Raw genomic sequence first — 27,265 nt, 5'->3', positions numbered from 1 at the left:
ACTGAACTGAAGCCTATCTATAACTATTTATAAATCTTTTTATATATATATATACATTTTTTTTTTTTTTTGAGAAGAGCTCATGGTTGCTGAATTTCTTGAGTAGTTGAATGCTTTAAAGTGTTTGTAGGCTTCTTTTGTGCTTTATGGACAATTTGGTTGGGCATCACATAATTGGATGTTACATCTTTCCCTTAGAACTCTGAAGACATTGCACTATCTCCAGATACTAGTGAATGGTGCTATAGAAAAGTCTAAGGCCACTCTTGTTTTTTCTGCCTTTATACTGACATAATTTATGTTTCTTGTTTTATCTTTCTTAAATTCTGTAACCTCATGAGGATATGTGTTAGTATTAATTGTTTTGAATTATTTTTTCTGGAACATTTTCTTTTTTTAAGTATTTATTTCTACCCTCCCAAAAGAGAACGTTTTCTTTATTATATTGGATTTTTGTTTCATTTTTTCTCTTTTTCAAAAATGTCAAGGGTGTATTGGCTGAATCTCTTTTATTGATATCTTCTATATTGATCATCTCATTTCATCTCTTATATAGCTTTCAAAACTTTCCATTTTGTGTGCTTTTCTGCAAGCCTATTGTCTGTTTTCCTCACTTTCAATATTAAGTGTTCTGCTTTTTGTTGCTTCTTTTGTGACATACATATATATATACACACACACACACACACACATATATACATATTTATAAATATAAATATACATTTTCTTAATCTCCAGCTTCTTTAGCTTGCCAGTTTGCTTTTTTATCTCTCTTAATTGTCTTATCTTCTCTTAGATATTTCATACTTTTCTTTGAGCCCTTTACTTTGAAGTAGCTCATATTCTTTATAATTTAAGCTGTGGAAAATTATTTGTGAGTTTTTCCTTGTCTCCCAAGACAGTATCTTTTTTCATCTACCAGTTGCTTATGTCCCTTCACTCCAATCCTCAGTATAAATTCTTTGCTGGTTCATTTCTGGTTTGTACTCATATTTGAATGGGCTCTATTCCTTTAAAAACAGGTATTGCCTGAATAAAAGTATGAGGTTAGATGCAAATATTCAGTGATAGGGAGTGAGAATAAAAGACATCAGTTTGCACTTCCATCCGGATTTTTTTAACTGAAACACTTCTTCACCCAAGATGGCTCCTTTGCTCTCGGCATATGTCTGACCTCAGTTTGCAGTACCGTGAAGGTCATTGTAACTTTGAGGTCCTGTGAGTCATAGGGGCAGTTTGGTGACAACTCCTTCCTGTCTTCTTTCCTCCCATTTGGCACAGATAATCTCGGCTAGGAAGCTGAAGATAAAGCATGTTGATGGTTCCTCTCTCCTTCTGTGGTATGACCATGAAGTTCTAGAGGAACATCTCTTATTTTCTCCTAGGTAGATGCTTAAACATTATTGTTTTAATCAGTTTCCTTGAATGGGGTTTAGAGCTGTTCCATCCTTCGGGAAATCTTTGTGCTGCCTGAGATCTGAGGGGGTGTGGTTTGGCTGTCAGCATTGCTCCTCATTTGATTCCAGATATCACATAATTTGGTGGATTTTTCTTTCTTTTTTAAAAAATAGTTTGTGGTTTGTGGTTGTAGCTGTGTCTCTGTTTCATTGATGATGAGGAATTCATTATTTTTTGTTCTTTTTTTTTTTTTTTGGTTTGTTTCTGGAGTAGCGACTAGGGTAACAGTGTCTTCCTACTGTCTTTTTTTGTTTGTTTTTTTAAACTTTCTCTGCTGGCTCACTTGCTCCCTGTGCCTCCCTCTCATCCTCCCTTTTGTTAAATTTCCTCTGTCTATACTTTCCCCTTCCCCTCTTTAGCTACTTACCCCTCAAATCTGGAGCTTTTCCCAAGATGTATTTTCAGTCCTTTTTTTTGTTTGTTTGTTTTCCCCCTGGCTTAGTTTTGTCTTTCTGAGTGATTCCATGTACTCCTGTCATTAATCTTCACCTCTAGTCTAATTTTTATTAATTTTTTGGTTTTCTTTCAATATTATTGAGATTTAAATAGAAGTTTAAGGTTTACAGCATAATAACTTGGCTTACATATATTAGGAAATGGTTACCACAGTAAATTTAGTTATCATCCATCACCTCCTATTCTAATGATTTCTGGATTAGCAGTTTGGCATTGACTCCTCCTGAACTCCAAATGCTTACTAGATACAATAATACCTCAAAATTCCCTTTCAAAATAAAATTGTTTATGATGTTCCTTGCAAAGTGTGGTTCTGGTTACTACCTCATGTAATAGAAACTCATTCTTCCAAATTATTCAGACTAAAGATGTCTCATTCAACCATAATTTTTCTTTCTCATGTTTCTCTCAAGTGCTAACTTACCACTTGACTAATGCTGATTTCTCTTGTGTGTGTTGTGTCTTTGCATTGAGACTGTAAGTCCATTGGTGACAGGCATCTGTCAGTTCACATTTAATATGTAGTTTCTGAAAAATCGTTGGTTTAAATCCTTTGAATGCTAATTTTGCTTTAATAAAAGTCTGTTATCAAGATGGTTTTAATGTCGTAATCAATCATTTTGTGGCAGTTTTACATAATTTGCCCTAATCACCTTGCCTAGGTAAAAGCTGTTTGTGTACTTATAACAGGGCTTCCTTGGTGGCTCAGTGGTAAAGAATCCACCTGTCAATGTAGGAGACATGGGTTCTATCCCTGGATTGGGAAGATACCCTGGAACAGGGAATGACAACCCACTCTAGTAGTCTTGCCTGGGAAATCTCATGACAGAGGAGCCTGGTGGAGTACAACCCCAGGGTCACAAAAGAGTTGGATATGACTAAACAACAACAGCATACTCCTGCCTTCTCTTTTTCTTCAATTCACATATGTATGAAGAGTTTAAGACTATACCATTCCTCAGACTTCAACTTCGGTTGCTGAATTTGTCTTTCTTTTATCCCCATCCTCCACACTCCCATTTTGATTGTTTCCTAAATGATCCAACTGTTAATCAGACTTAAAAATATCAGGGTCAAGGATTTTGACCAAGGGTGATTTCTTTGTGAAAATATTAAGAAGCCAGTGATAAAAGAACTTAATGTTACATTTTAATTTTTGTTTTAAAAATTAGGTATCTGAATTAAACTTGCTTTATATTTAATGTTCTTTTATATTGTTAATTCTTAATGATTATTTTTTGAATTGTGAGGCCCTTAAACATTAATTTTATCATACAAGGGGAGAGGAAAGCAATAAATGTCAAGAGATTAAGTGAAGAAATCAATTGTATATAATACAGTAAAATCCTAGAGTCGACACATACTGGTGAATGTTAGCTGCTTGGTTCATGTGTTTCTGTATTGGCATTGGGGACCTAATCCTTTGAAACTATCATTGTAAAAGTGAAGATGTCATTGTAAAACTTAAGATTTTGACAATAAGAACTGCTCTTCAATATGGGAAGCTTGTTGAATTTCTCATAAAACCACAAACCATAAACCTCTCTTGGAGAAAATCACTTTTGAAATGATCTGACATGGTTTTAAGAAAAGGTGGGTCCTTCTGGTTTATGAGCAGGAGAGCTATTGCATTGTATTTCAGTGTTAAACTGCATACACAAGATCTAGATTTTAAAAAGTAAAGGACTTTCTTATGTAATTAATTTTAAAATGATTCATTATACAATCAATTTAAAGATAATGAATTTAATTTTTAGAGCAGTTTTAGGTTCAGAAAAATTGAGTGGAAGTTACAGAGGGTCTCTCCTCCCTAACCTCCCCAGCATCAAATCCCCACCAGAGTGGTATATTGGTTGCAATCCATGAACCGTCACTGATCCATCATTATGAACAAATGTCCCTGGTTTAAATTAAGGTTCATTCTTTGTGACATTATAAGTATTTTGGCAAATGTATAATGAAACATATTTTCACCCTTTTAAGATATAAAACAGCTTCACTGCCCTAAAAATACCCTGTGATTCACCTGTTCATCCCTCCCTCTCTTTCCCACAGAGCCCCTGACAAACCACTGATTTTTTAAAAAATTTATTTTACTATCTCAATAATGTTGCCTTTTCTAGAATATCTTATAGTTGGAATCATACAGTATGTAGTCTTTTCACATTGGCTTCTTTTACTTACTGCTAAGTCACTTAAGTCGTGTCCGACTCTGTGCGACCCCATAGACGGCAGCCCACCAGGCTCCCCCGTCCCTGGGATTCTCCAGGCAAGAACACTGGAGTGGGTTGCCACTTCCATTTAAGACTATCCCATGTATTTTCATGGCTTGATAACGCATTGCTTTTCGTGCTCAGTAGTATTCCATTGCCTGCAAGTACCACAGTGTGTTTATCCTGTTGCCTTTTGAAGGATAGCTTGGCTGTTCCCAAGTTTTGGCAGTCTGAATAAAGCTGCTGTAAGCCTTTCTGCGCAGGTTTTTGTGTGGGTGTAAGTACTAAGGGGCATGATTGCTGGATTATATGGTAAGAACATATTTAGTTTTAGTTTTGTAAGAAACTGCCAAACTACTCCAAAAGAGGCTGTACCATTTTGTAGTCCTGCTACAGATGAAGGAGAGTTCCCGTTGCTCCACCACCTCTTCAGTATTTCAGGTATTTGTTTTGGATTTTAGCCATTCTAATAGATGTGTATTAATTTATAATTCCCTAATGACATATGATGTTGAACATTTTAATATGCTTATTTACCATCTGTATATCACCTTTGATTGAATTGTTTCTTTATTGCTGAGTTTTAAGGGATTTTTTGTTTTTGTATATTTTGGATGAGTCCTTTATCAGATATTTTTTTGCAAATATTTTTGCCCAGGCTGTGCATTGTCTTCTTATTTTCTTGACAGGTCTTTTGCAGAGTGGAAGTTTTCAATTTTAGTGAAATCCAGTTTACCAGCTAACCTCCCTGCCACCCCCCACCCCCACTTCCCCAACCCCTCATTGTGCCTTTGGTGTTGTATCTAAAAAGTCATGATCAAACCAAGGTCATCTGCATTTTCTTGTGTATTGTTTTCTCAGTGTATTATAGTTTTGCATTTTACATGTAAGCCTGTGATCCGTTTTGAGTTATCTTTTGGGGGACGGGTATAATGTCTATATCTAGACTCATTTTTTGCCTGTGTTGGTCCAGTTGTTCCATCAGCATCTGTAGAAAAAACCATTCTTCATTGAATTGCCTTTGTTCCTTTGTCAAAGATCAGTTGACTATACTTGTATAGGTCTATTTCTGGGCTCTCTTTTCTGTTCCTTTGATCTTTTTGTCTGTTCTTTCGCCAGTACCACACTGGCTTGATTACTCTGTAATTAATTTTTAAAATAATAATTAGTAAAATATTTAAATGTTTTTTGTTAAGATTTGTGAAGGAAGTTATCTTTAACCAATTTCTGTTATTAAGTGTGAGATGATATATCGTGTTATTTTTAGAAATAGATACGTTATTTGTAATCATTTTAGTAAAAATTATATACACTAGAAACACTGTCATAATAGAAAGAAATTGTAACATTTTTACTTTAAAGATATTATACTCTTATGCAGTAACTTGTTTTATATGTTCTGTTGGCTCTTTAATACCCATTAAAGAAATTAACTTTTAAATTATGAAATAATAGTTTAAATGTGATTAATAAAAAGTCTGGATTAATCTTCTAAAATACTGTCCAGTATGAGAGATCAAGATACCTGTTCTTATATTATTTTGAAAGCTGTTTGCTTTTATAGCATTAGGAAGAAATGATAATCACTTGCTTGAAGTATTTCATGGTGCAACTCAGTGTGTAAACCCTTTAGTTTGTGAAACAAATTGAGCTAGATCTTAGAGGATGCTGATAAATACATGGCACATTTTTTTTGGCTTGAGTTCTATTCAGGAGGAGAAAAACCTAACCAGTAATATAATATGGGGTAAGCATAGTGTGGGTGGCAGTGTATTAAGCTCAGTAATAAGCTATAGTGGTGACTATAAACCAATCATATCATTCAGCTGGTTTTTACTCATGGTATCTTTACCCTTGTTTGTCAGAAACACAGTGAATTTACAATAAAAGTCATTATGAATTAGGATGATTGTCAGCCATGATAAGCTATGATGAAGGTATTTTTATATCAGTTTTATTCAGGTATTATTTAGTTACAATAAACTGTACCCATTTTGAGTGGGCAATGTGATGAGTTTTCACAAAAGCACACAGTTGTGTAACTATGACCATAATATGATTTGGAACATTTCTGTCACCCCAGAAAGTTCGCTTGTGCCCCCTTGAAATCAACTCCACCCACTACCTATCTCAGTTTCCAGGCAATTGCTGATCTCCTTTCTGTATTTCAGACTGGTTTGCATTTTCTAGAATTCTTAGTGTGTTTTGCTAAATGCAGAAGATACATGTTCTTGACAAATTGATGGCAAATTGATTTTTTATAAAATGAACATGTTTTATTGTATTAAAAAATTTGAGAAACTCAAATGAATTTCATTTGGTATTATTCCTAAAAATTTGGGTTTCAAGTTTTTCTGCCTTGCCTCCTCTCTGTAATAACTTAAATCTATATTACGTGTAATTTAATATATAAAACCAACTCATGACACATTATTTTGTGGAGTAAATTATCCTTTAGTAGTTTAAGTATTATCTCCTTGTTTATAAAAGTTGGTAAATGATATAAGAAATAAAAATCTGTAGATCCTGTTCTTCTTATTAGAATTTAATACCTTCTTTATTTCATACAGTTGTCACTCAACAAACAGTTTAACTTTGCTTTGTAAAAGGCCATTTGCCTTGTCCTTACGCCCTACTGCTCAGACCTCTGGGGATAGGAGAGTTAGGGTGGATAAAATAGCTCTTTACTTCATAACATTCTGTTCTTGTGGCTCCTCTTACTCATATGTAGTCTATTCTAAAGCAGCTGAGAAGTAGCAGTTGATCTCATGGAGAAAATAGTCCCACCAAAATGGAATATTAGATTCCTTTTATGACTAGTTTTTTAAATCAAATATACTGAACATTTACTCCTTTTTATAGGAAAGAGTTAAGAATCTTTTGCATATTAGAATGACTGGAGTTTTCTGATTTTGCCCAGAAATGTTCTGTCTAGAATTTATGCTGCTTCATTTATTAGTCATTTCGAAACTAGCTCTAAATAAAAGCCAAACATTATGAAATGTTTTTTCATATTTGCTCCACCAAACATATTTAAATTTCTAGTTAATTTGGAAATCTTAAACTCACATAAAGACAAATAATCCTATTTGAAGCTTATTTAATATAGTAACACTCTGGGTAACTGATGTTCTACTAATGAAAGCCTTAAGTAACTGGCATTTTGGAATGATAAGTGTGTATCTATTAAGAAATCCTGGAGATCTCTGTTTAAACCCTTCTTCCCTGAAGCCTTCAGAAAAAAGAAAAAAGTGTTTCAGAAGTCAGCTTGAGAGAGACAAACAATGTGGGATGGAACTAAATTTGATAAGAACAATAAATTGGAGAACTTTTTTCTTATCAATTAATAAGAACAATAAATTGGAGAACTTGTGTGGTGATTAATGATCCTTCTCAAAACCAATCAATATTTCCCCTCCCCCCACTTAAAAAAAAAAAGTAATGCACAAGTTATTTTTAAAACTCCCTCATTTGGGAGGATGGTATCCAGAAGCCCGAGGTGGCACCAGCAGTAAAGAACCTGCCTGCCAGTACAGTGCTCCAGTCCATGGGGTTGCACAGAGTCAGACGTGACTTAGCAGCTGAACAGTTAACCAGTCACCTGTTACTGAACATTTAGATTGTTTCTGCTTTTTAGTCTTCTGAAAAACACCATCAGAACTATTCTTGTGAGCATGATTGATTCTTTCAAGTTCTTATTTTGTCAAAGTAATACAGTTACCTAGTTTAAAGTTCTAATTGTTGTGAATAGCCTATTAGAAAATATGATTGTGGGACTTCCCTGGCAGTCCCGTGGTTAAAGCTCTGCTCCCAATGCAGGAGGCATTGGTTTGATCCATGGTTGGGGAAGATCCTACATGTCACATGTCTGAGAAAGAAAGAAAATACAGTTGTGCCTTACCCACTCTTTCCAGTCTGCTTCTCTAACCTTTCATCTGTTTCTTCTGATTATTATATATCTCTATATTGCTAAATTACATATATATATATATAGTTACCTTTTGATTCATTTCTTTTGGATATTGCTTGTTGACTTTATAGTACAGACTTAGAGGATTTTTCATTTTTATACTTCCATCTTTTCTCAACATATTACAGTATTGTTAGATTACAACTTTTGGCTAACTTGTTTTTGGTGTTACATTATTATACTTTTCAGATATTATTTATAACTAAGAAGTATAATGAACTGATGAGAAATATGCCTTTGATTTTTTGTTTTTCATGAAGTTAGTAATGCTTTGTTTTTTCATTTATATAGCTTTTTTGTTACTCAGTATTTCTTTCCAGGAGCTTCCAGGAGCTTCTTAATCTAATTTTCTATAAGGTGAAACATATTAGGAAATTTATTTGTTTCCATTTTTTTTTCTTGAATATATGTTTCTGGGAGACTGCCATTCTCCTTCCATCTCATTATGTAGGTGTGTTCTTGTCGTGTGCTTTTCTTTTGCTGTTAAACTAGAAACTCCCTTTGTCTTTTCCTGCATCTCATATTGTTTTCATTTTTCTTTTTTTTTTATGTGAATCATCCATCTTCTTTTATTTATTTTTATTTTTTTAAATTTGTTTTCATTTTTCTTGTCTTATTCCTGTATTTTTTGTGGTATAGCAGAGAAAGGGTACATGAGAGAAAAATATCTTTATTCAGTTTTCTCACTTGATTAAAGTGTTGCCTGAATAATTACAGTTTAAGTGGAAAATCACTTTCCTTCAGAATTTTTGCCCGAATTAATACTGTCTTCCTACTTGCAGTTGCAAAGTCCAAAGCCTTTTGATTCCTTGATTTAACCATGTAAGAAAAATAAGTGGAAGGGAGAATGTCTTGATATAAGGATATAAGGGTATTTTTTCTTTTTTTAAACTTTAAAGATGAAGAAGATGAAAAAGGGATCCAAGGCAGAGGGACTGGCAGAGGTCAGGTGACTGCAAGGTGTCCACTGTGTTTAGAGAATGGGGATATATAGGTCCATGTGAGGAGAGTACAGGAAGCAGCTGAAGTGGGATAGATTGAGGCTTAGTAATGGATGCTAATGGCCTGAAGCTTTGCATTTGTTTTGTAGGTGCTGTTTCACCTGACTCCATCAATTGTATGAAACCTTCCTTGACTTACGGTCGGCAAAATGAATCGACCTCTGGTTTATCCTGTCTTAGTACTTTGTGCATGCACACTTGTGCGTGAATGTGCAGGCGCACATGCATGTGTGTGTGCACACATGTATCTGTTTAAGTATCTATGTGCCTTTCTTCCACATTAGAAGAGATTTTTGTGTGTGGATGAGACATAATTAGGTCTGAGTGAAGGAAAGCACAGCAAGTCAGTTCTTAAAATTCAAGCTGGCTGGAATGCCGGTGAAAACTGGAGGGTGAACCGGAGGAAGAAGGATTTAAAGGAAGAGAAAACAGAAGGTTATTGCGTTGTCCAGATTTGAAGAAATAAGCCTCTGATGTAATAGTCTTCTGAGAGTGGGAGGGATATTTTTTCCAACAGTTATATTCTGATCATGCCCAGGGGTCTCATTATTCTCAATTTTCGAATACTATGTTATTTTTATGTATTTTGTACACATTTTGCTTTAAACTTTTTTCACTCTTTGAGAATAGTCTGAAACAATTTTAACTCTTGCTTTTATTAAAATTTAGAAACAAGTGATGTTTTAGTTACCCTATTATATTAATGATGTTCTGAAATACCCTCTTAATTCTATTTAGTTTAAGAAAAACTCTAAATAGAGAATTTTGGATGAAAATAATTGGTAAAAATATATTCTTAATCTAGTAGATTTATTGTTTAAGAACCTTAACCTGAGTATTACCTAAAAGATTCTTTAGTAAGATGAATTTTGAAATATTATTAGAACTATCCTTTACTGTTATAAAAGTGACTATTCACAAAATTTCAAAATTGAAAATAAGAACTTTTTACCAAGTTGAGTGATTATTCAGATAGTAAAAGAGTTAGTTAAATGGTTTAAATGTTGTGTTTGTGTGTTTACTTATTGGTTGACTGCTTAAAAGTACAAATATTTGTATTTTTAAAAATGTACCATATAACAAATTTTTGAATAGCATACTACTGATAAGTGTTTACTTTCCAAGATGCTTTATTTTGGTTAGTGCTCTGCTAAGAACAAGAGACTAATGTGTTTAGAAGCTATGATGCTAATTATAATTTATTAAGCCCTTACTATAAGTCAAGCTCAGGCTCAAATATTAGTTAAGAGACACTGTCTTATTTAAAAGCACCCCCTGAAGAGTTGGGTTTAGTTTATTATTACATGAGGAAATTGAAACCCAGAAAGGTTTAAGTTTCTTGCTCAAGATTAAGCAGTTAGCAAGTTGCAGAGCAGGCGATATTTGTCTCCGCTTTGTGTGTTATTTCTTATGAAATATTATGGCAAAGATCTTAAGGAATATGAGTCTTGTATGTGGCATCATTTGTGAATGGTATATATGCCTCCCCAGTCAGCAGGTGACTATTTTGTTTGCTAATTTCTTATAGTGGGTAACCTCTCTCTCTCTCTTTTTTTTTTGATCCTTCGAAAATTGCATACCTAGCACTGGCCATTCTCTTGCATGAATGAAAAAAGTTGGGCCAATGTAAGTTTATTATTTATTTAGTTTTTGCTTTTTTATATCCTGTTTAAAAAATAACAGTATTTGAAAAACTGCCTGTACTTATTAGAGACAACATTGGTATCCTCATTTAATGTGTGTGATTGATAGATATAATTTTATGTTTACTTTTTATACTGCCTTATACTATTCTTTCACAAACCAAGTAAAGCCTCTCCAACTGCTATTTCTCCTCAGTGGTATCTTAAAGAAGGAGTCACAACATGTTTCTTCCTGAATTCCCAACAGTTTAGTATTCTTTCAGATGTTTTGCAGGGCTTCAGCAAGTCGTTACAGTGGACGTCTTCAAGAGGCAATGCAGTAGGCAGAGCGCAGCGGCCGAGACACCTGTAGAGATCAGCGCACCTGCCCTGAAGCAAAAGCTAGTAATTAGTTGCTCAGATTCCCTTGCAAACTTCCCCAGTGTTGTTGCACATGAAACACAGAGATCACAGTGATGCTGTCATGAGCTTCGCACTGCTGGAGTTGTTTATGCCCATTCAATTTTTAATGTTCCTATAAGACATTTTGATGGCAACCCTGAGCCCAGAGGGATTTGCATGCTTGATCAAACCTGTGATGATTTAAATATAGAAATAAAGAGAAACCTTTGGATTACATTGACTGTTAACTTTTAGGATGGCATTAGTGGAAAACATTAACACGATCCTGGAGGCAAAGTGGCGTTTGATCAACCTTCATCACTTTTTTGTTCCTTGACAGCAGGTATAGCTTCAGTAAATCTAAACAAGTTTTTTAAGCTGTATAGATCCAAGTGCATGTGGCTATCTGGATGGTATCGTCTGAATATTTTAAAAGATGATTTTATCCCAACCACTTTTATCAAGATTGAACTACTCTCATATACCAACCTTTTAATTCTACTACATTGTTATATGCAGTTTATATTGCTAAAGAATGAGATGGTAGGGGATTGAATTTTAGTAAACTACTGTAGTAAAATATGAATTGGATATATTGGGGCCAAAGAAATTTGTTACTCAAAATACTGGAAAGTTTTTGTATACCTTTGTTTTTAATTTTAACACTATATGTATCTTAGATACTATGTGGGATAAAAACTAGTGGTTTGCTAGGTAGTTTTAAACTCTGGGGTTCAGTTCTTTGATTATTGTGTTTGTGTGTGGGTGCTCAGTCATATCCGACTCTTTGTAACCCCATGGTCTGTAGCCCACCAGGCTCCTCTGTCCATGGAATTCTCCAGACAAGAATACTGGAGTGGGTCGCCATTTCCTTCTCCAGGAGATCTTTCTGACCCAGGGATTGAACCCACATCAGTTGCCTCTCCACTGGCAGGCAGGTTCTTTACCAGCTGAGCCACCAGGGAATACATTGTGTTTGTATAAGTTATTAATAAATAGTGTTACTAAAGATGATTCTTAAATATGTGTAGCTTGAAAAATGGTGTAATTTCTAATATCATAGCAAATTTGGTTCAGATTTATCCTAAGAAAACAATAACTATAGCAGCTCATCATTTAAGCATAGTATGGTGGATGTATTAATACATGCTTTCTAAACTGGTTCTTAGAGACAAATGTGCATTGTGGGGTTGTCAGATTAGAGTAAAATTAAATAAGATGTTATACAGCCCTGGACTATCATTGACAGAGATGCTAGTGAATTCAGTCAGCCCATTGTGCCTCACATTTTCCTGCATTAATACATAGGTAGAATCTTCCAGTGGGCTTCTGAGAATAGTTTTTTCTTTAGTTCTTCAAGAAAAGTGAAATGAATGATGAAGGAAAAAGCTCACCTCTAGGTTTTACATTTGCCTGCGTTTCTTAGCCGTAAGTCGGCCTCAACATGGATGGTCCTGGGAATACTCCACTTGTGAAATGATGTCTGTGATGCTACCATAGACAAAGTACTTGGGTATGTTAACTGCAGAATGTAGTTTACACTACATTGACTTTCAGGAATTTCACAGAAGTCGTTCCTAAGAATTGACCTTTGGAATTCCTAATAACTTCATGTACATATTGCATATAACATTTGCAGTGTAATATAAATGCTCCATGTGCCCTGGGTCAGTATCTTATTTATCTTTTTATCCTTGATGGCTTACTCAAAGAGATCAGTCATTGTTGATTGAATCAGTGAATGACTGAAAATACTGTGCAGTGCATAAAAATAGCCCATGGAAACACTACAGTAAAGGGTGGAGCATATGGAATATTTTTTGTAATAGAAATGCCTTTTTTATGTATACTTTTTTCCAGTATAATCCTTTTTTCCAGTATAATCCTTTTTTCCTAGAATAAGTATGTGATTTGACTTTACGTTTTTACTATCAGTGCGTCAAAAATATTCTGTGAAAAAAGATTTTGTATCTTTACTGTACTGAAGTGAAATTTTTCTTAGTCTAAGTGAGGACCCACGGAACTTAGCTTTGTTTTCTACCTCTCTCTAACCCTTTGTTTCTCCCCCTGTTCTGGACAGACTTTTCATCCTGTTTCAAGATAAGTCGGACTTCCTCCTGATGTCATGCTTTGGTCTCTGAGCTCGTCTCATGAACTTCTGAGTTTCTTCTGTTTTTGACTTACCAGTTTAGAACTAAATTATATGTGTTTCTGTATTTTGCAAAGTGTGTATCTACATCTAGTAACTTCATTACTATGACTTTTAAATTTTTAAAATATTAATATTTTTCTTTCAGATTTATAGCAGTAGTCACACCGTACATGCTAGTTAATCTCTAGCTTTGTAGTAGGAAAATAAATTTCCAGAGAAAGTGAGAAAGACAAATAGACAGAGACTAATAGGGGAGAGGGAAAGAGAGAAGACAGGAGGGAGGAGGGAGGAGAAAGAAAGGGAGGAAGGGAGGAAGGAGAAAGAGCAGATCAGCATATTTTGTGAAACAGGGAAAGAGCAAGGATTTCCGAATTTGAAAATCCTGAGTTCAAATTCTGATTCTGCTTCCTTGCTTTGTAATGTTCAATGGATAGAAATGAGAGTAATATCTACCTGGTAACTTGTTGTGTTAAATTAATTAATATATATATAAAGTGTTTGTTAGTGCATTCTCTGGCACATAATATGTGCGTGGTCAGTCGCTCAGTCATGTCTAACTCTTTGTGACCCCATGGATTGTAGCCCTCCAGGTTCCTCTCCATGGAATTTCCCAGGCAAGAATCCTGGAGTGGGTGGCCACTTCTTCTTCCAGGAGATCTTCCCCACCCAGGGATGGAAGCCATGATTCCCATGACTCCTGCATTGGCAGGTGGATTCTTTACCACTGAGCCACCAGGGAAGCGCTTACAAATCTTAGCTGAGTGTATTATTTTGCAGATGAGGAAAGTGAGGTTTAGAGAGCTGACCAGTGGTCATTCAGTAAGTAAATTGTGGAGAGTTGATTGAAACCCAGATTCTTCTTACTCTGTAGCTGTGTTTTTCAAGCATTAATGTATCTCAGAATTTCCTGAAGGGTTCATGAAAATATAGACTGCTGGTCCTACCCAGATTTCCTGGTTCAGTAGGTCTGGGTTGGGGCCTGGGTATTTGCATTTCTAATAAGTGCTCAACTGCAGTTGCTCCCACTGCAGGTCTAGGGACCATACTTTGAGACCCAGTGCCCCTTAGCAGTATTTCTTAACCATAGCTGCATGTGTAAGAAATCACCTGGGACCTTCTAAAAATTATTGATGAAACCAAAATCTCTGATCATGTGGTTTAAGTATTACCTTTTAGTTTGTTTTGTTTTAAGGCCTCCAGGTGATTCTGTTGTGCAGCCGTTGTAGATTCTGCAGATTTTCATTAGACCTGGGTACCAAGCAGAGCACTGGCCTTGAACACATTCTGGGTGCTTGGTGAGGCAAGGCCACAGTAGTGTATTGTTTTTGTCCTGTGATGATTGAAAACAATTGCTCCAGCCTAGAATCCTTTTATTACTTGAACTCGTCTCATTATTTGTGTCTGTTGCTTGGGTTTCTCCATCCAGCTACATGCTCCCTATGTCTTGAATACATTCATCAATCTGTATTTTTTGTTACTATTTGGTGGAAGGAACGATTTAACAACAATTGACTTGAACTACAAGGTAAAGAAAGGAATGTAATGTATCTAATTAAAAAAACCACTTTAGGAACCTACTGGACTTTTAGAATTCTAAATTTGCTGTTTATGAGATGCTGTTGGAAACCTTATGTTTTTATTTTAGGGTACCCAGTTATTGGTTAGAAGAGATTATGATAGCTGGTACCTAGGAGTACCTTAAAAAATGCAGCAGATTAATTGATAACATTTCAGTCATTTCTTCTATTACTTGGTTCAGTTGATAAATGTATACAAACCAAGGCATCCATTACTTGATAAGAATGGGCAAAATACCACATAATTTTGTTAATCTTGAAGCAATGAAATTATAAATCCCTATGCAAATGATGAAGGTTATCATTATCTATCACTCCTTTTTGATACCGTACAGACTGTTAATTCTTCTCTGTCCTGCTGAGTCTTATTAAAACTTTTGACTGATGTACCTTTATTTAGAATTTACCAATTTAAAACACTTGCTTCACACTCTCACCTCTAATTTAACTAGGCCATTAAACAGTATTTTGCAAAGAGAAAAAGTCAATAACTGTTTCTTTAAAAAAATAATAAATCAAAATGAATTTTAAAACTCTGCTTAGAGGTGAGCAACTGCTATATACTACTAGGTCTTTTGATAGTTGATTTGTTCCTTTAGTATGCAAATTTTAGGTTTACAAAGATCTACAGCTTTTATTTAAGAAATGTGCCTGGAGGCTAGATTGGTAAGCTTTAGGGAGATATCTAGTTTGGTGTGAAATAAATAGTTGTTAAAGGATTGCAAGAATTGGGTCCCAGAACATGAAGAGTAGAGCTGAGACAGATTGAGAAAAACTGTATTTTCATTTCATTTGGCTAAAAATACCACTGAATTAAAAATGAAGACACTGAATGATGGCAACACAAAGCAAGTTCATGTGAATAAGCCTTTTTGGGGAGTAAATTTTGTGAAAAGTTCTGACTTGTTAGAAGTTTAAGGGAAAGTGTTTACTACATCCCTGACAGCTTTATAGCTTTGGGTAGAAGACTCTCTCTTGACCAAGGAGGAAGGAACAGGTCACTCTGCCGTGTAGTCAAGTCTACGGCATCACTTCTGGTCAGCGAGATGACAGATGCCATAGAATCTGCTCACAGTCAAAAGAAAAGGACTCAGGATTACTTTCTTAGATTGGATGCTGTAGGTTAAGCAAATAGTGTAAATAGATTTCTAGCTTCGGGGAAACTTTGCATCACTGATCTTTTGAAATCTCTGACATGTTTGTTCTCAAACAACTTAAAAAAAAACTTACAAAATATATTTCTCTGTTGATAGCTTATAGCTGAGGCTAAAGTCCTAGATACTCCACCAGTCGGGATCACTCTATGCATGTCTTTACATATAAATAGATTTCCATACCTTTTCCTACTCAGTATTGTTTTATTTATTTTTGTTTTTGAACTTCAAGATTACTTTTACAACTTTTGAATTATCACTTTGTTTACTGGGTTCAGGCTTGCCTGGTGGCTCAGACGGTAAAGTGTCTGCCTGTAATGCGGGAGACTCAGGTGTCAATCCCAGGTTCAAGAAGATCCTCTGGAGAAGGAATTGGCAACCCACTCCAGTATTCTTGCCTGGAAAATCCCACGGACGGAGTTGCCTGGTGGGCTACAGTCTGTGGGGTCACAAAGGGTTGGACACAAGTGAGCCACTTTCACATTACTGGGTTCAAATTGAAAAAGTATGATTTCAAAGGTTAGGCCCAACACTCATATTCTTTATACACATGTAACCAGTGTTGGACTTTCCAGGTGGCTCAGTGGTAAAGAATCCGCCTGCCAGTCCAGGAAACACAAGAGACATGGATTCGATCCCTCGGTTGGGAAGATCACCTGGCGTAGGAAATGGCAACCCACTCCAGTATTCTTGCCTGGAAAATCCCACGGACAGAGGAGCCTGGCGGGCAACAGTTCATGGGATTGCAGAGTTGGACACTGCTGAGCCAGTGTTACTGTTTTTGTGCGTCCTTCTGAAGGATTTGACTAGACGGTTGCCCCTTATTAAATATGGAGGGTATGAAGTACTCTGTCGTCAGCCAGGTTTTCAGGAATGCTGTTCAGAACCTGTCAATTCTCTCTCTAAAGACTGAGTGTATATCATGAAATCCTAACTAGTCTAGTGTGGATTTTCATGTTTGGAGATAATGAAGTTGTGACTCTTTGTCTTCCTGAACAGCTCTTCTGACCTCATCTCTGAAGTGAAAAGGTCTGATTAGCTAGCTGTCCTCACAGTCCCTTCTCTGCCTCAGTTCTCTAAGTCCCTGACTCACTTTGAGAATTGGAGTGAACATCTCTGTGATGTACTAGATAGATGCAGGCTGTTTTCATATGCCTCGGTCACATCATTTTGCTTTGTATCACGTGTCACACATTGAAATGGTATATTGCTGATAGATTTGTCTTCTATCATCCTCTCTGCTCCAAAATTAAGCTCCAGCAGGGCAAGCTGTACTTGTCTTATTCACTGATGAATTCCCAGCACCGGATGGAGCCATGCTGAGAGATGCTCAGGAGGTGAATGTCTAAACACACTACTCAAAAATTTTATTTTTTAAACTTTTAATTGGAGGATAATTGATTTACAGTGTTGTGTTGTGGCTCAAATCAACCATGAGTATACATGTATCATCCACCTGCGTCTCCCTCCCACCCTGTAGGTCGTCACTGAGTGCCAGACTCAGCTCTCTGTGTTACAGAGCACCTTCTCACTAGTTATCTGTTTTACACATGGTTAAACACACTATTTTTTTTTTTTTGAGAGACTATATCACATAATTGTTATTTGAAATAAGCCATCTTTAAAATAAATTTTTTTATGACTTTCACATATTATTTATTTATTGGTCTTGCAGCCTGTGGGCTCTTAGTTCCCTGACCAGGGATCGGACTCGCACCCACTGCAGTGGAAATGCTGAGTCTTAACCACAGGATCACCAGGGAAGTCTCTGAAATAAACCAATTTTGAGTTTTTTTTTCCCTCTTCCCTTGATATATGTCTTCTTGGTGTTTGTTCATTATTGTCGTCGTTTTGGCGAGACCTCAGCTCCGGATCCTGTCTTGGCTGCGAATGCTTTCCCATCTTGTTCATAGTTGATGTAGGGAAGGTTCTCTGACCTGTTTGTTTGTTTCTTTTTCCTGGTGTAGGTTAATGCGACTCTGATTACTGTTTTGAACAATTCTTTTAGGAGATGTGTTTGGCTCCTCCTGTGATTTTTGTGCTAGGTAAACTCTTTTTTGCTTGTCATGTAGGCTTCTTTTGGGATGAGTTGCTGTGTTAGTTCTGACCCTGCTAGTGTGTATATACCTAAGGATTCTGATTTTAATATAAACAGAAGATGCAAGTCAGAATATCCACCCTTGGGTGTATGGCGATATCGTTGTCTTCACTGTGCATGGCAGACAGAGAACATGGGTCTGTGTGAGTTAAGTTACAGTTTACACTTGATGTTATGCTCTTCCAGAAAGGAGTGTTCTTAAGGTGTTTACCCCAGATCTACACGTGTTTGTGCACCGCCACCATTTCCCTGGGGTGAAACCCCCAAACCTGGACTGGTTGTTATATGCATTCCAACCTGCCTGTGAGATTTTAGACGATACTCAGCAGAGGTTCTTGACAGTTTTTTGGATTATAGACCTTTCTGCAAATCTCATGAACTATTGACCTTCTCCCTAGAGAGAAATACATTTACATAAACCCACACATTTTGCATATCTCATTCAGGAGTACATAGACTCCTGAAGGCTGTCCATGTACCAAGGTTAAGGAGCTTTAATCTAATTACTTTTTTTTTGTCATAATTAATTTGGGAAATCCTTGGAAAGACTGAAAAAAGCTCTTATTAATTAAGTCTCAGAATATTTTTATTCTTAGAGGTTCTTCTATCTTGGGTTGTCCAAGAGTCAGACTCTAGATCATTCCAGTAAACTCTTATCCAGGTAAGGATTCAGAATTCAGATTGGATTTAGTTTGAAGATAGCAACTTTACTATGTCTTTTGTGATTTCACAGGTATCTCTGCATTAGCCAGGTTGGACAAATGTAAAGCGAGACATCACTGTATCTGGAACATCAGGTAAGCAAATGGGATTTCATTTTTATTTCTCCACCAATGAACTCCCCTGGCAGTATGTGGTCATTTCCTATTATCTACTCTTTCCTGCAGTGTGGGTCAGTAAGATGATACATATTTCTAGGAAGAAAGAAGAATATCCTTTCTTAAGTTTTATTTTATCTCATCATTATTTCATATATTCACACTTCTATAGTAGATAAAAATCCCTTGCTCTTCTTTTTATGTATATACTTTGGAGAGTTGTGGACAACTCTCAATTATTGTTCCTTGGTTGTCAGCCAAGTTATACGCATTTAATTCCTTAATCTTTCTTTGTAATTCAGTCAACTTGGCTGCTTTTTCCAGATTTCTGCCCATTTCATCTGCATCATTAATAAACAGAAAACACAGGCTATCGCCTAACTTCTATACCTTTCATTCTTTTTGCTTCCTGGTTTTGCCTCGTATTCCTTGCTGAAATAAAGCCAGCCAGACAGCACTCTCTGGACCACTTTGGCAATACATGAATGCTTTGCCTACAACCATCAGTGTCCCATGCGGTAATAGCATCAGCAGTGTATCTTAGAGGAAAGAAAGGAAATGCAAAAGGAGAACAGTGAGGAGCAAAATACTGCCTTTTTTTTTTGGTTATATGGCATACTTACCCTTGCCACCCAAAGCAAATCATTGTACCTGGAACCTTTGTCGCAGGTTTTGTTGTCCCAAGGTATTGTGCATGAGCACTAATTTACGTGAGAGAAGCATGTATATTGTTTGAAGTTTGACCACTGTTCTCTCAGTTTCTTCTTCATATCCTCCCTCCCCCGTTGCCTTTCCCAACACTGATTGTGACTTGCTATCAGAATCTGTGGCCATGAACAAAACTGGGCAGGGGATCATTCTGTCAGAAATGAGATAGGCTCAGGTGGTAAATGCCCATGCCTCCATGAGTAACATCTGAGGCAAGTGCTTTAGTTCTTGCTATTTCTGTAACAGCCGTTGGTCTTCTTTTAACAGCTGATTCAGTGGAGATGTGCAGGAGGAAGGGACTCACAGACCTTTGGTGCTATTCATCAATGCTGTATTACTTTCACAACTTCTCTCCCCGCCTGATTGGCAGTGAGAAGCATCCTGCTTCTAGATGATGCTGAGCTTAGTGTAAAATATGCCAGCGTGGGATCTGGGCTTGTCATAGTTCATTCTTTCTTTTCATTTGGTTTGTAGGAAATGGACCTCTACCTCTACTTATCTTGTGCATTAGAGAGAAAAAGGTCATACCTCTAGGAGCTAATGGCTTATTGGTATTTTCAGTCTCCAGATTTAGGTAGTAGATTTAGTTCAAGCTTGCAGCAGCACACACTTAGCTTTCTCATTTGTGTTAGCTTTGCTTCTAGTACAGAATTGAATAGGATAGAAAAGATGGTTTTCCTGTTTGTGTCTGTGGCAACTTTGTAGATGATTTGTGGTTTAATCCTTTAAACATTTTTGGTTATTTATCACCTCTTTCCCTATAAAGGCATAAAGTATTCAGATTCTAATATCATAATCTTTTAGTCAGATTATTTAGTTTTGGAGAACTCAAGGTCACAATAGCAGCTGACACAGTTGCCTCTGAAAGGTGACCTAAAATTTTTAATACTTATATTCGTTCTTTTTCTTGGTCAGATTTTATGGCATTCCTTCATACCATCAGATTTTAAATAAGATTATGTGCTGATATATCAATCATGTACTTCTTGGTCTGTGGCCTCTTAAACAGGTAAATGTATGACTTGGACCCCTTTTAAGTCTGATTTCTTAAAATGTTAATCTCTCACATGGCTTTTAAACTGTTGACAATATTGTACTCACGCTAATTTCTTCAGGCAATTGATCCATTCTTCAGCATAACTTTTGTTTCTTGGGTCTTTTCAAGACCTGTCAAAGAAAACAAAATGCTAACCTGACTTTAAAGGGGCAAAAAAATTACCCCCCTCTGTCCTATATTATTCTTTGTTCTCTATGTGCATCAAAGTGACAATCCCACACTGTCTCAATTGAGGGAGTCTAGCGCAAAAATAAAAAACAGCCTGGCACTGTTCTAGGCTGGCAGCCAAAATGTTTTGTGTAGCTTGGTTCTGGCGGTGGTTTTCATAAGGCAGAGGGTGTGCCCTCCCAGCATCACTGAAGGAAGGCAAGCAGGCCTTAGTTTTTCCTCCGTATACCATTTGTTTTCCCTCTTTCTTCACTTAGAACACCATCATGAAAAAAAAAGAAAAAACAACTTAAAAAAAAATAGAGACATTCTCCTCACAACTTCCATGTTTACTTAATAGCATTGTTCCTTATAGGAGGTTGTGCTCAATTCGCCTTTTCCAGCTCTTCTTGAGATTTCCTTGCAGTCGCATTTTTGCCTCACTTTTCACAAAACCCTTCTGAATATTGCCCACTTGGGTCATGTGGACATAGTGTTTTGGATTGGTAGGAATCTTGTCTTGCTTCACAACTTATTATTTGAATTGAAACTCTCGAGTAATATTTGCTTATATTATATAGATTTTTATGCCAGGCTATCTCTTGTTGAGACCAAAAAACTTGCTATTGTTTTCTATTTTTGTCTAAAATTCAGAGTCAGTTCATATCTTTTATAGATAGAATACTCATTTTTGGAATGTTTGACAAATGTAGTTAGGTAAGCAAGTGAGCTTCCATTAAATACAAGGATGTGCATTAAAATTTTTTTCTTCTGAAGTCAAAATGCAAGGTAAAATACAAAAGTGTTTTTAAGTTTCCAATTTTTTCTAAATTTAGTTAGTAACCTACTATTACAAGTGATGTGAGAATGTAGCATTATGATTTTTAAGTAATGATTTGAAGAGGAAACTAGATTTTCGCTATGAGCAACCATTCAATGAAATTTTCTAGAATGTTCCTCAAAATGTAAATGTTTTTTGTTGTATTAAGCAAAACAAATGATTCACTTTCAAGTGATCTATTTTAAAAATCAGTGTTTTTTTTTTTTTTTTAAATACATTCAGAGTAAGAATAGTTAAATAGGCCAAATGTGTTTTCTTAGGAGGAGATTGATATTTTGATTGACCTTTATTTTTTAAAATTTTTAATGATTTCTGGCAATGAGAAAATTCCTTTGGGAGTAAAAGCTTACATAGATTTGTAAGTGTATGACAGATATGACTAAAAAGAAAGTAAACAGTGGTTTGTGTTAAAATGATTAATGTAAAACATTTTTGTACACGCTGGAAAATATATCTATTATGGATACATTAAGATAAACATGTGCAATCTAAAGTTTTTTTTTTTTCCCCCAGAGATTTTTTAAAAGTTTAGAACATGTTTTAAAATAATTAAAGGATTTGTAAAACAGGTATATCAGAGGTATGCATTAAATAAACTCACCTGTTATTTTTTCTCATTCTTGAGACAGATTCAGCAACATATTGGCTCATTACTATAACAAAACAAACAAATACTCAAATTGATTTGTACATATAATGCACATGTATTAAATGCTATGATTCTCAAGTCCCCCCCAGTGTGTTTTTTTTAAACTTGTATGTAAGTGGCTTGTCTGTAGAGCAGCTCAAATGAATCTGGGTGAGGTGCTTTTAAGTTATATTAATTACATCTTTAGGTCAACATTTTAAGCCAAAGGAACTTGAAGCTTTTGAGAAGAAATGGCAGTGAAACTTTTTTTCTCTTGGTCCAGTTAAGTGCATGACTGTCTTGAGTCCTTTGTGTCAAGGTTTGATAATATTAGAATTGGAGGTTAGAGATAATACAGATAAAAACTCTTTCTTCCTGTGTGTTCACTTATGTTGAATGTTAATTTTGTATTGAATACTATTCATTGACTTTAAATACATTTTCTCCATTGGTATAATTTTTATTTGCAGTTAAGCCCCTTTATCTGTTTTGTGGTAGGAATATATCTTTCGATGAATTAGAAACTGCAACATGAAAATTGTGCTATTTATTTGTTTATTCTAATTACACACAGAGGCATAATAGAAATATATCTAAGACCTATAATGTTTGAGCAGTGCTTTTGATAAATGTTACTGAGTTTTTCATTTTTGTAAGTAATAAATTCTACAGTTTTGTTTAGATCAGGCTTCATATCAAGGCTGCTATATCTTTATGATTTGATATTATACAATTTGCAGAAATTATGATATAGAAGCTTAGTCATTATATTTGCAGAAACATAGAAAAATAAATGTATTAACGGATGCCAGCAAAATTGGATAAATATCAAATTTATTATTTTAACCATAACTTTATTATAGTACATACCACATTTATAATTAGAGCCAATATTTTATTTCATTTGAATTTTAGTACAGATTTTAAACCTAACTTCTGAAAAGGGGCTGTTTGATATCAAATATTGGTAACATGTGATGACAAATAGTGATTTCTAAGTTTATGTGGTCAAAAATATGAATGATTTTCCTTTAAGCATATAGTACATACTTCAGTGTAAAAGTCAATAGAGAGTATTCCATGAAAGAGTTTATATTAATTCAGTTGTCTGATTCTCCCCTTAGTATTTGATACATTTTAATTCCCTCTCCCAACATCTTATATCATCATTCTGTAAAATACTTTCACAAGTCTTTCATATGTTTTCTGTGGCATCTCACACTGCTCACTTTTTATCCATGGTACCATATGAATTCCCCATTTCAGGTTTACGCTGCATATTTTAAGCTGCTGATAGTATAAGTAGATCGCAAGGTAAAGTGACATTTAGCTTTTTGAGCTAGTCGTGTCATTTTTAGCATGAGAACAGGTTTGTTTCCCCCCCTCTCCCCGTTCTAAATCTTCTCATATTTCCCATTCAAGCAATCTTGCTAACATGGAACAAAGAAATTCAGAGATTTGGCTATAGCAGCAATTGAAATGCATCAAAAAGTGGCTACTACAATACAATTTTATTAATGAATGATCTACATTGGTTCCAGCTGTGTCCATGTGATTAGGCCTTCACCAGGCAACAATGGGTATTTCCCTATTGCTTTTATTTGATTTCCAAGAATGTGTCATCTGTTACATCAGCCCCTGCCAATATACCCCCTGTAAAAGTGTTTTTTTTTTCCTTCCAAATTTCTGAAGCATAAGTTGAATACTCACACATATCCCTGCTGAAATATTGTTTCTAGTGAATAGTTGCCTAGGTTTATATGCCTGGTGTTGCATACCAAAATTTCAGAATATAAATTAAATGTTTGTTAAGTTTATCAGTAAATTTTCAGAAGTGTGGTTGCCTGGTAATGCTAAAGATAGACTATTTTCGCTTTTACGTTTCCATCTTAATATTTTATTACAGTGGTATAATGTGTTATAGAGGTGGACAAGCTTGCAGATTGAAATGGGGATCGTCCAGATTGTTCCCTTCCCTGGACCATATGGTATAGTTCTAAAAGCCTTTTGTACGCTGTCTGTTCAGCTTATTGTAAACTCAATCTTTAGTGCACCTAAAAAGATAACCAAATAAAAATGGGCCTGAGAAAAAGGACTTCCTATCGTGTAAGGGCCCTAGAAATATTTGTTTTAAAGGAGATAACTGCTGATGGAATTGAAGCTGAGATGACATAAACAAAGGAGACTTATTCTCTGAATTTTCTTTTGAGGTCATAGGGATTGTGGTAGATTGTCTTTGAGTGTTGATTTTAAGACCAAGGCATTTGTGTTATCTATGCTTATTATCCTTATTTCTCCCATTCTTGCTGTCTCATGAGAATGTGGTTTTAAAAATCCTTTTTACAGAGGAAGTCTCTACTTATGAACAATGCCAAGTGATATATAAGCCCCAGGTTTTATGAATTATAGGTGTTTTCTTGGACTGATTTCACTGGGAATTTAGGGTTAAATTTTAGCCATTACCCATACTCACAGATAGTTGTAAAATTTCTAATTCTGTTTCCTTTTCCTCTGGCCCCTTTACCTATTATGATTCCATAATTCTATTTTAGGAAAATAGAGTAAGAGATTGCTTATTCCATATGCTAAGACTTTTTCAAAGCTGGGAATGTGAGTGATTTCTCCTGCCTCTCCTCCCGTTCCCGCCAGAGTAAGCTACTGTTAGAGAAGAGCATTAGACATTACCCATTGCTTCTTGGCACAAGAGATTTGAAGCTGAAATTCTCCCAAATGGGAGAGGGAAAAAAAAGAGAGAGAGCCTGTGAAGAACACGATTCTTTACTCTGTCATTACCCTGGCCACTGAAAGGGTAACTGAGGGGAACTCAAGTGTTATTGGAATGTATAATTTTCCTCTGAATGGCCACAGTGAAATATGTTTGAACACAAAAGGCAGAAAAAAGTATATGTGGCATATGGAGTTGATGGTGGTTGAAATTAATGAATCTTTTAGCAGTGTACAATTGAAACTATCCCAAGAACAGTACACACTTACAATATGTCCAGTTGAAACTTACATAGGGAGAGATTACTATCTTAGGGCGGCTACTAGAAATAGATGGGATAGTGCAGTGATATAATAATTCTAGTGATCAATCAGTTTGATGAACAATACTTGTTGATACATGCTTTTCTGTTTTTGGCTTTGCCACACAGTGTTTGGAATCTTAGTTCCCGGCTCAGGGATTGAACCTGTGCTCCCTACATTGGAAGCATGAAATGTTAACCACTGGACTGCCAGGGCGGAGAAGGCAATGGCACCCAACTCCAGTACTCTTGCCTGGAAAATCCCATGTACGGAGGAAGCTGGTAGGCTGCAGTCCATGGGGTCGCTAAGAGTCAGACACGACTGAGTGACTTCACCTTCACTTTCCACTTTCATGCATTGGAGAAGGAAATGGCAACCCACTCCAGTGTTCTTGCCTGGAGAATCCCAGGGACTGGGGAGCCTGGTGGGCTGCCGTCTATGGGGTCGCACAGAGTCGGACACGACTGAAGCGACTTAGGAGGAGGAGGGGAGGAGGACTGCCAGGGAAGTCTTTATATTTTTCAAGTTAAAAATTTTCCAAAAAACAGAGACAGTGGTTTCAAGTTGGGGGAATCTTTCCTATTTTAAAAATTCTGTTAATCTTGGGGTCTTAATTCATTATGAAGATACTTTTTAAAGATGCTCACAAAATTGAAAAACATAGTGTATACTTTCAAATTAACTAGGTTCCTCTTGTTTTCTCTCTCCATTCTCATTTCTTACTCCTTTCTTCAGCTGTATATTAGTGTATATTACATGTATGAGTGATCTATATCATACTGTAAGAAATGTTATTTTATAGGTTTGGGGTATTGAAAGTTTCAGTTAGGAAAAGAAATAAAAAATCTTGTAATGACTATACAACAAATGAATATCCACGGAAGAGTTAGAACATATTTATTTAAGTAATCTGGGTTATAGAAGATTGTAGTAAAACTGTACACATGCAAATTCAAAATTGTTTTTATTTCTTCTAGTTAGAAAGGACTAGATCACAGCCTCTGGCTCAAGCAAGAAGGAGTCGTAGATAGTCCGACTTAAACATCTCTGTTGTGGCTTCCTTTTAATGGTAAAAATGCCCCTGGCTCCAAGTAGCAGAAAATCTTACTGTGACTTAAGTGAGTAAGGATTTTATTTGTCTCCTGTTATAAGAAGTCTGGAGGTAGATGCCATCAAAGGTCCAGGTAACATCATCGTGTTCCCTCATCCTTGGTGCAAAATGCTTACTTATTCCGCAGATGACATTTGTACCTATAGAAATTGTGTTTACTTTGAAGCTGGAAGAAAAGTAAAGGGAGCCCAGAAACCAAGTTTTCATGGAGAGCTTTCTCTTTTTCTTCAGAAACAGATGCTTGTTCATGGGGACTTCTGCCTGCATCTCAGGGATAAAATAACATAACTACCTCTTAGTTCAATTCAGTTGCTCAGTTGTGTCCTACTCTTTGCAACCCCATGGACTGTAGCACGCCAGGCTTCCCTGTCCATCACCAACTCCTGGAGCTTAACCACCTCTAGAATGAGATAAAAATCATTTTAGGAGGCGCAGATGAAGAGAACGGACTTGTGGCTACAGTGGAGGAAGGAGAGGATGGGACAAATTGAGAGAGTAGCATTGACATATCTACATTACCATGTGTAAAATAGACAGCTAGTGGGAAGTTGCTGTATAGCACAGGGAGCTCGGCCTGGTGCTCTGTGAAGACCTAGAGGGGTGGGGTGTAGGGGTGGTTGGGAGGGAGGCTTTAGAGGGAGGGGATATACTTACAGCTGATTCACGTTGTTATATGGCAGAAACCAACGCACATTGTAAAGCAGTTATCTTTTAATTGCCTGTGTGTTCAGTTGCTAAGTCATGTCTGACTCTCTGCGACCTCATGGACTATAGCCTGTCAGGCTCCTCTGTCCATGGGATTATCCAAGCAAGAATATTGCAGTG

The 27,265-nt window shown here is 36.1% G+C and overlaps 1 protein-coding gene across 13 annotated transcripts in view; it reads left to right on the top strand.

Moving 5' to 3' along the window:
- Positions 1-27,265, top strand: part of GTDC1 (glycosyltransferase-like domain containing 1) — a 460,141-nt gene that overhangs the window by 66,336 nt on the left and 366,540 nt on the right. For 5 of the 13 annotated variants that reach the window (XM_010853695.1, XM_010853690.1, XM_010853689.1 and 2 more), the window contains one exon: positions 18,837-18,900. Coding sequence is in view for 3 of the 13 variants with exons in the window: in XM_010853699.1 (XP_010852001.1) it covers positions 18,017-18,050; positions 18,837-18,900 (98 nt within the window). In the remaining 10 variants the exon portion in view is untranslated. Of the gene's footprint in view, positions 1-1,069; positions 1,386-8,194; positions 9,215-9,395; positions 10,725-16,937; positions 17,343-17,827; positions 18,051-18,836; positions 18,901-27,265 lie in introns of those variants that run through there. The other 8 variants (XM_010853696.1, XM_010853694.1, XM_010853697.1 and 5 more) reach the window with 8 other exon arrangements.

Source organism: Bison bison, unplaced genomic scaffold (genome assembly GCF_000754665.1).
Source record: "Bison bison bison isolate TAMUID 2011002044 unplaced genomic scaffold, Bison_UMD1.0 scf7180017864330, whole genome shotgun sequence".
Lineage (NCBI taxonomy): Eukaryota > Metazoa > Chordata > Mammalia > Artiodactyla > Bovidae > Bison > Bison bison.
This window is presented reverse-complemented; position numbering and strand designations above follow the sequence as displayed.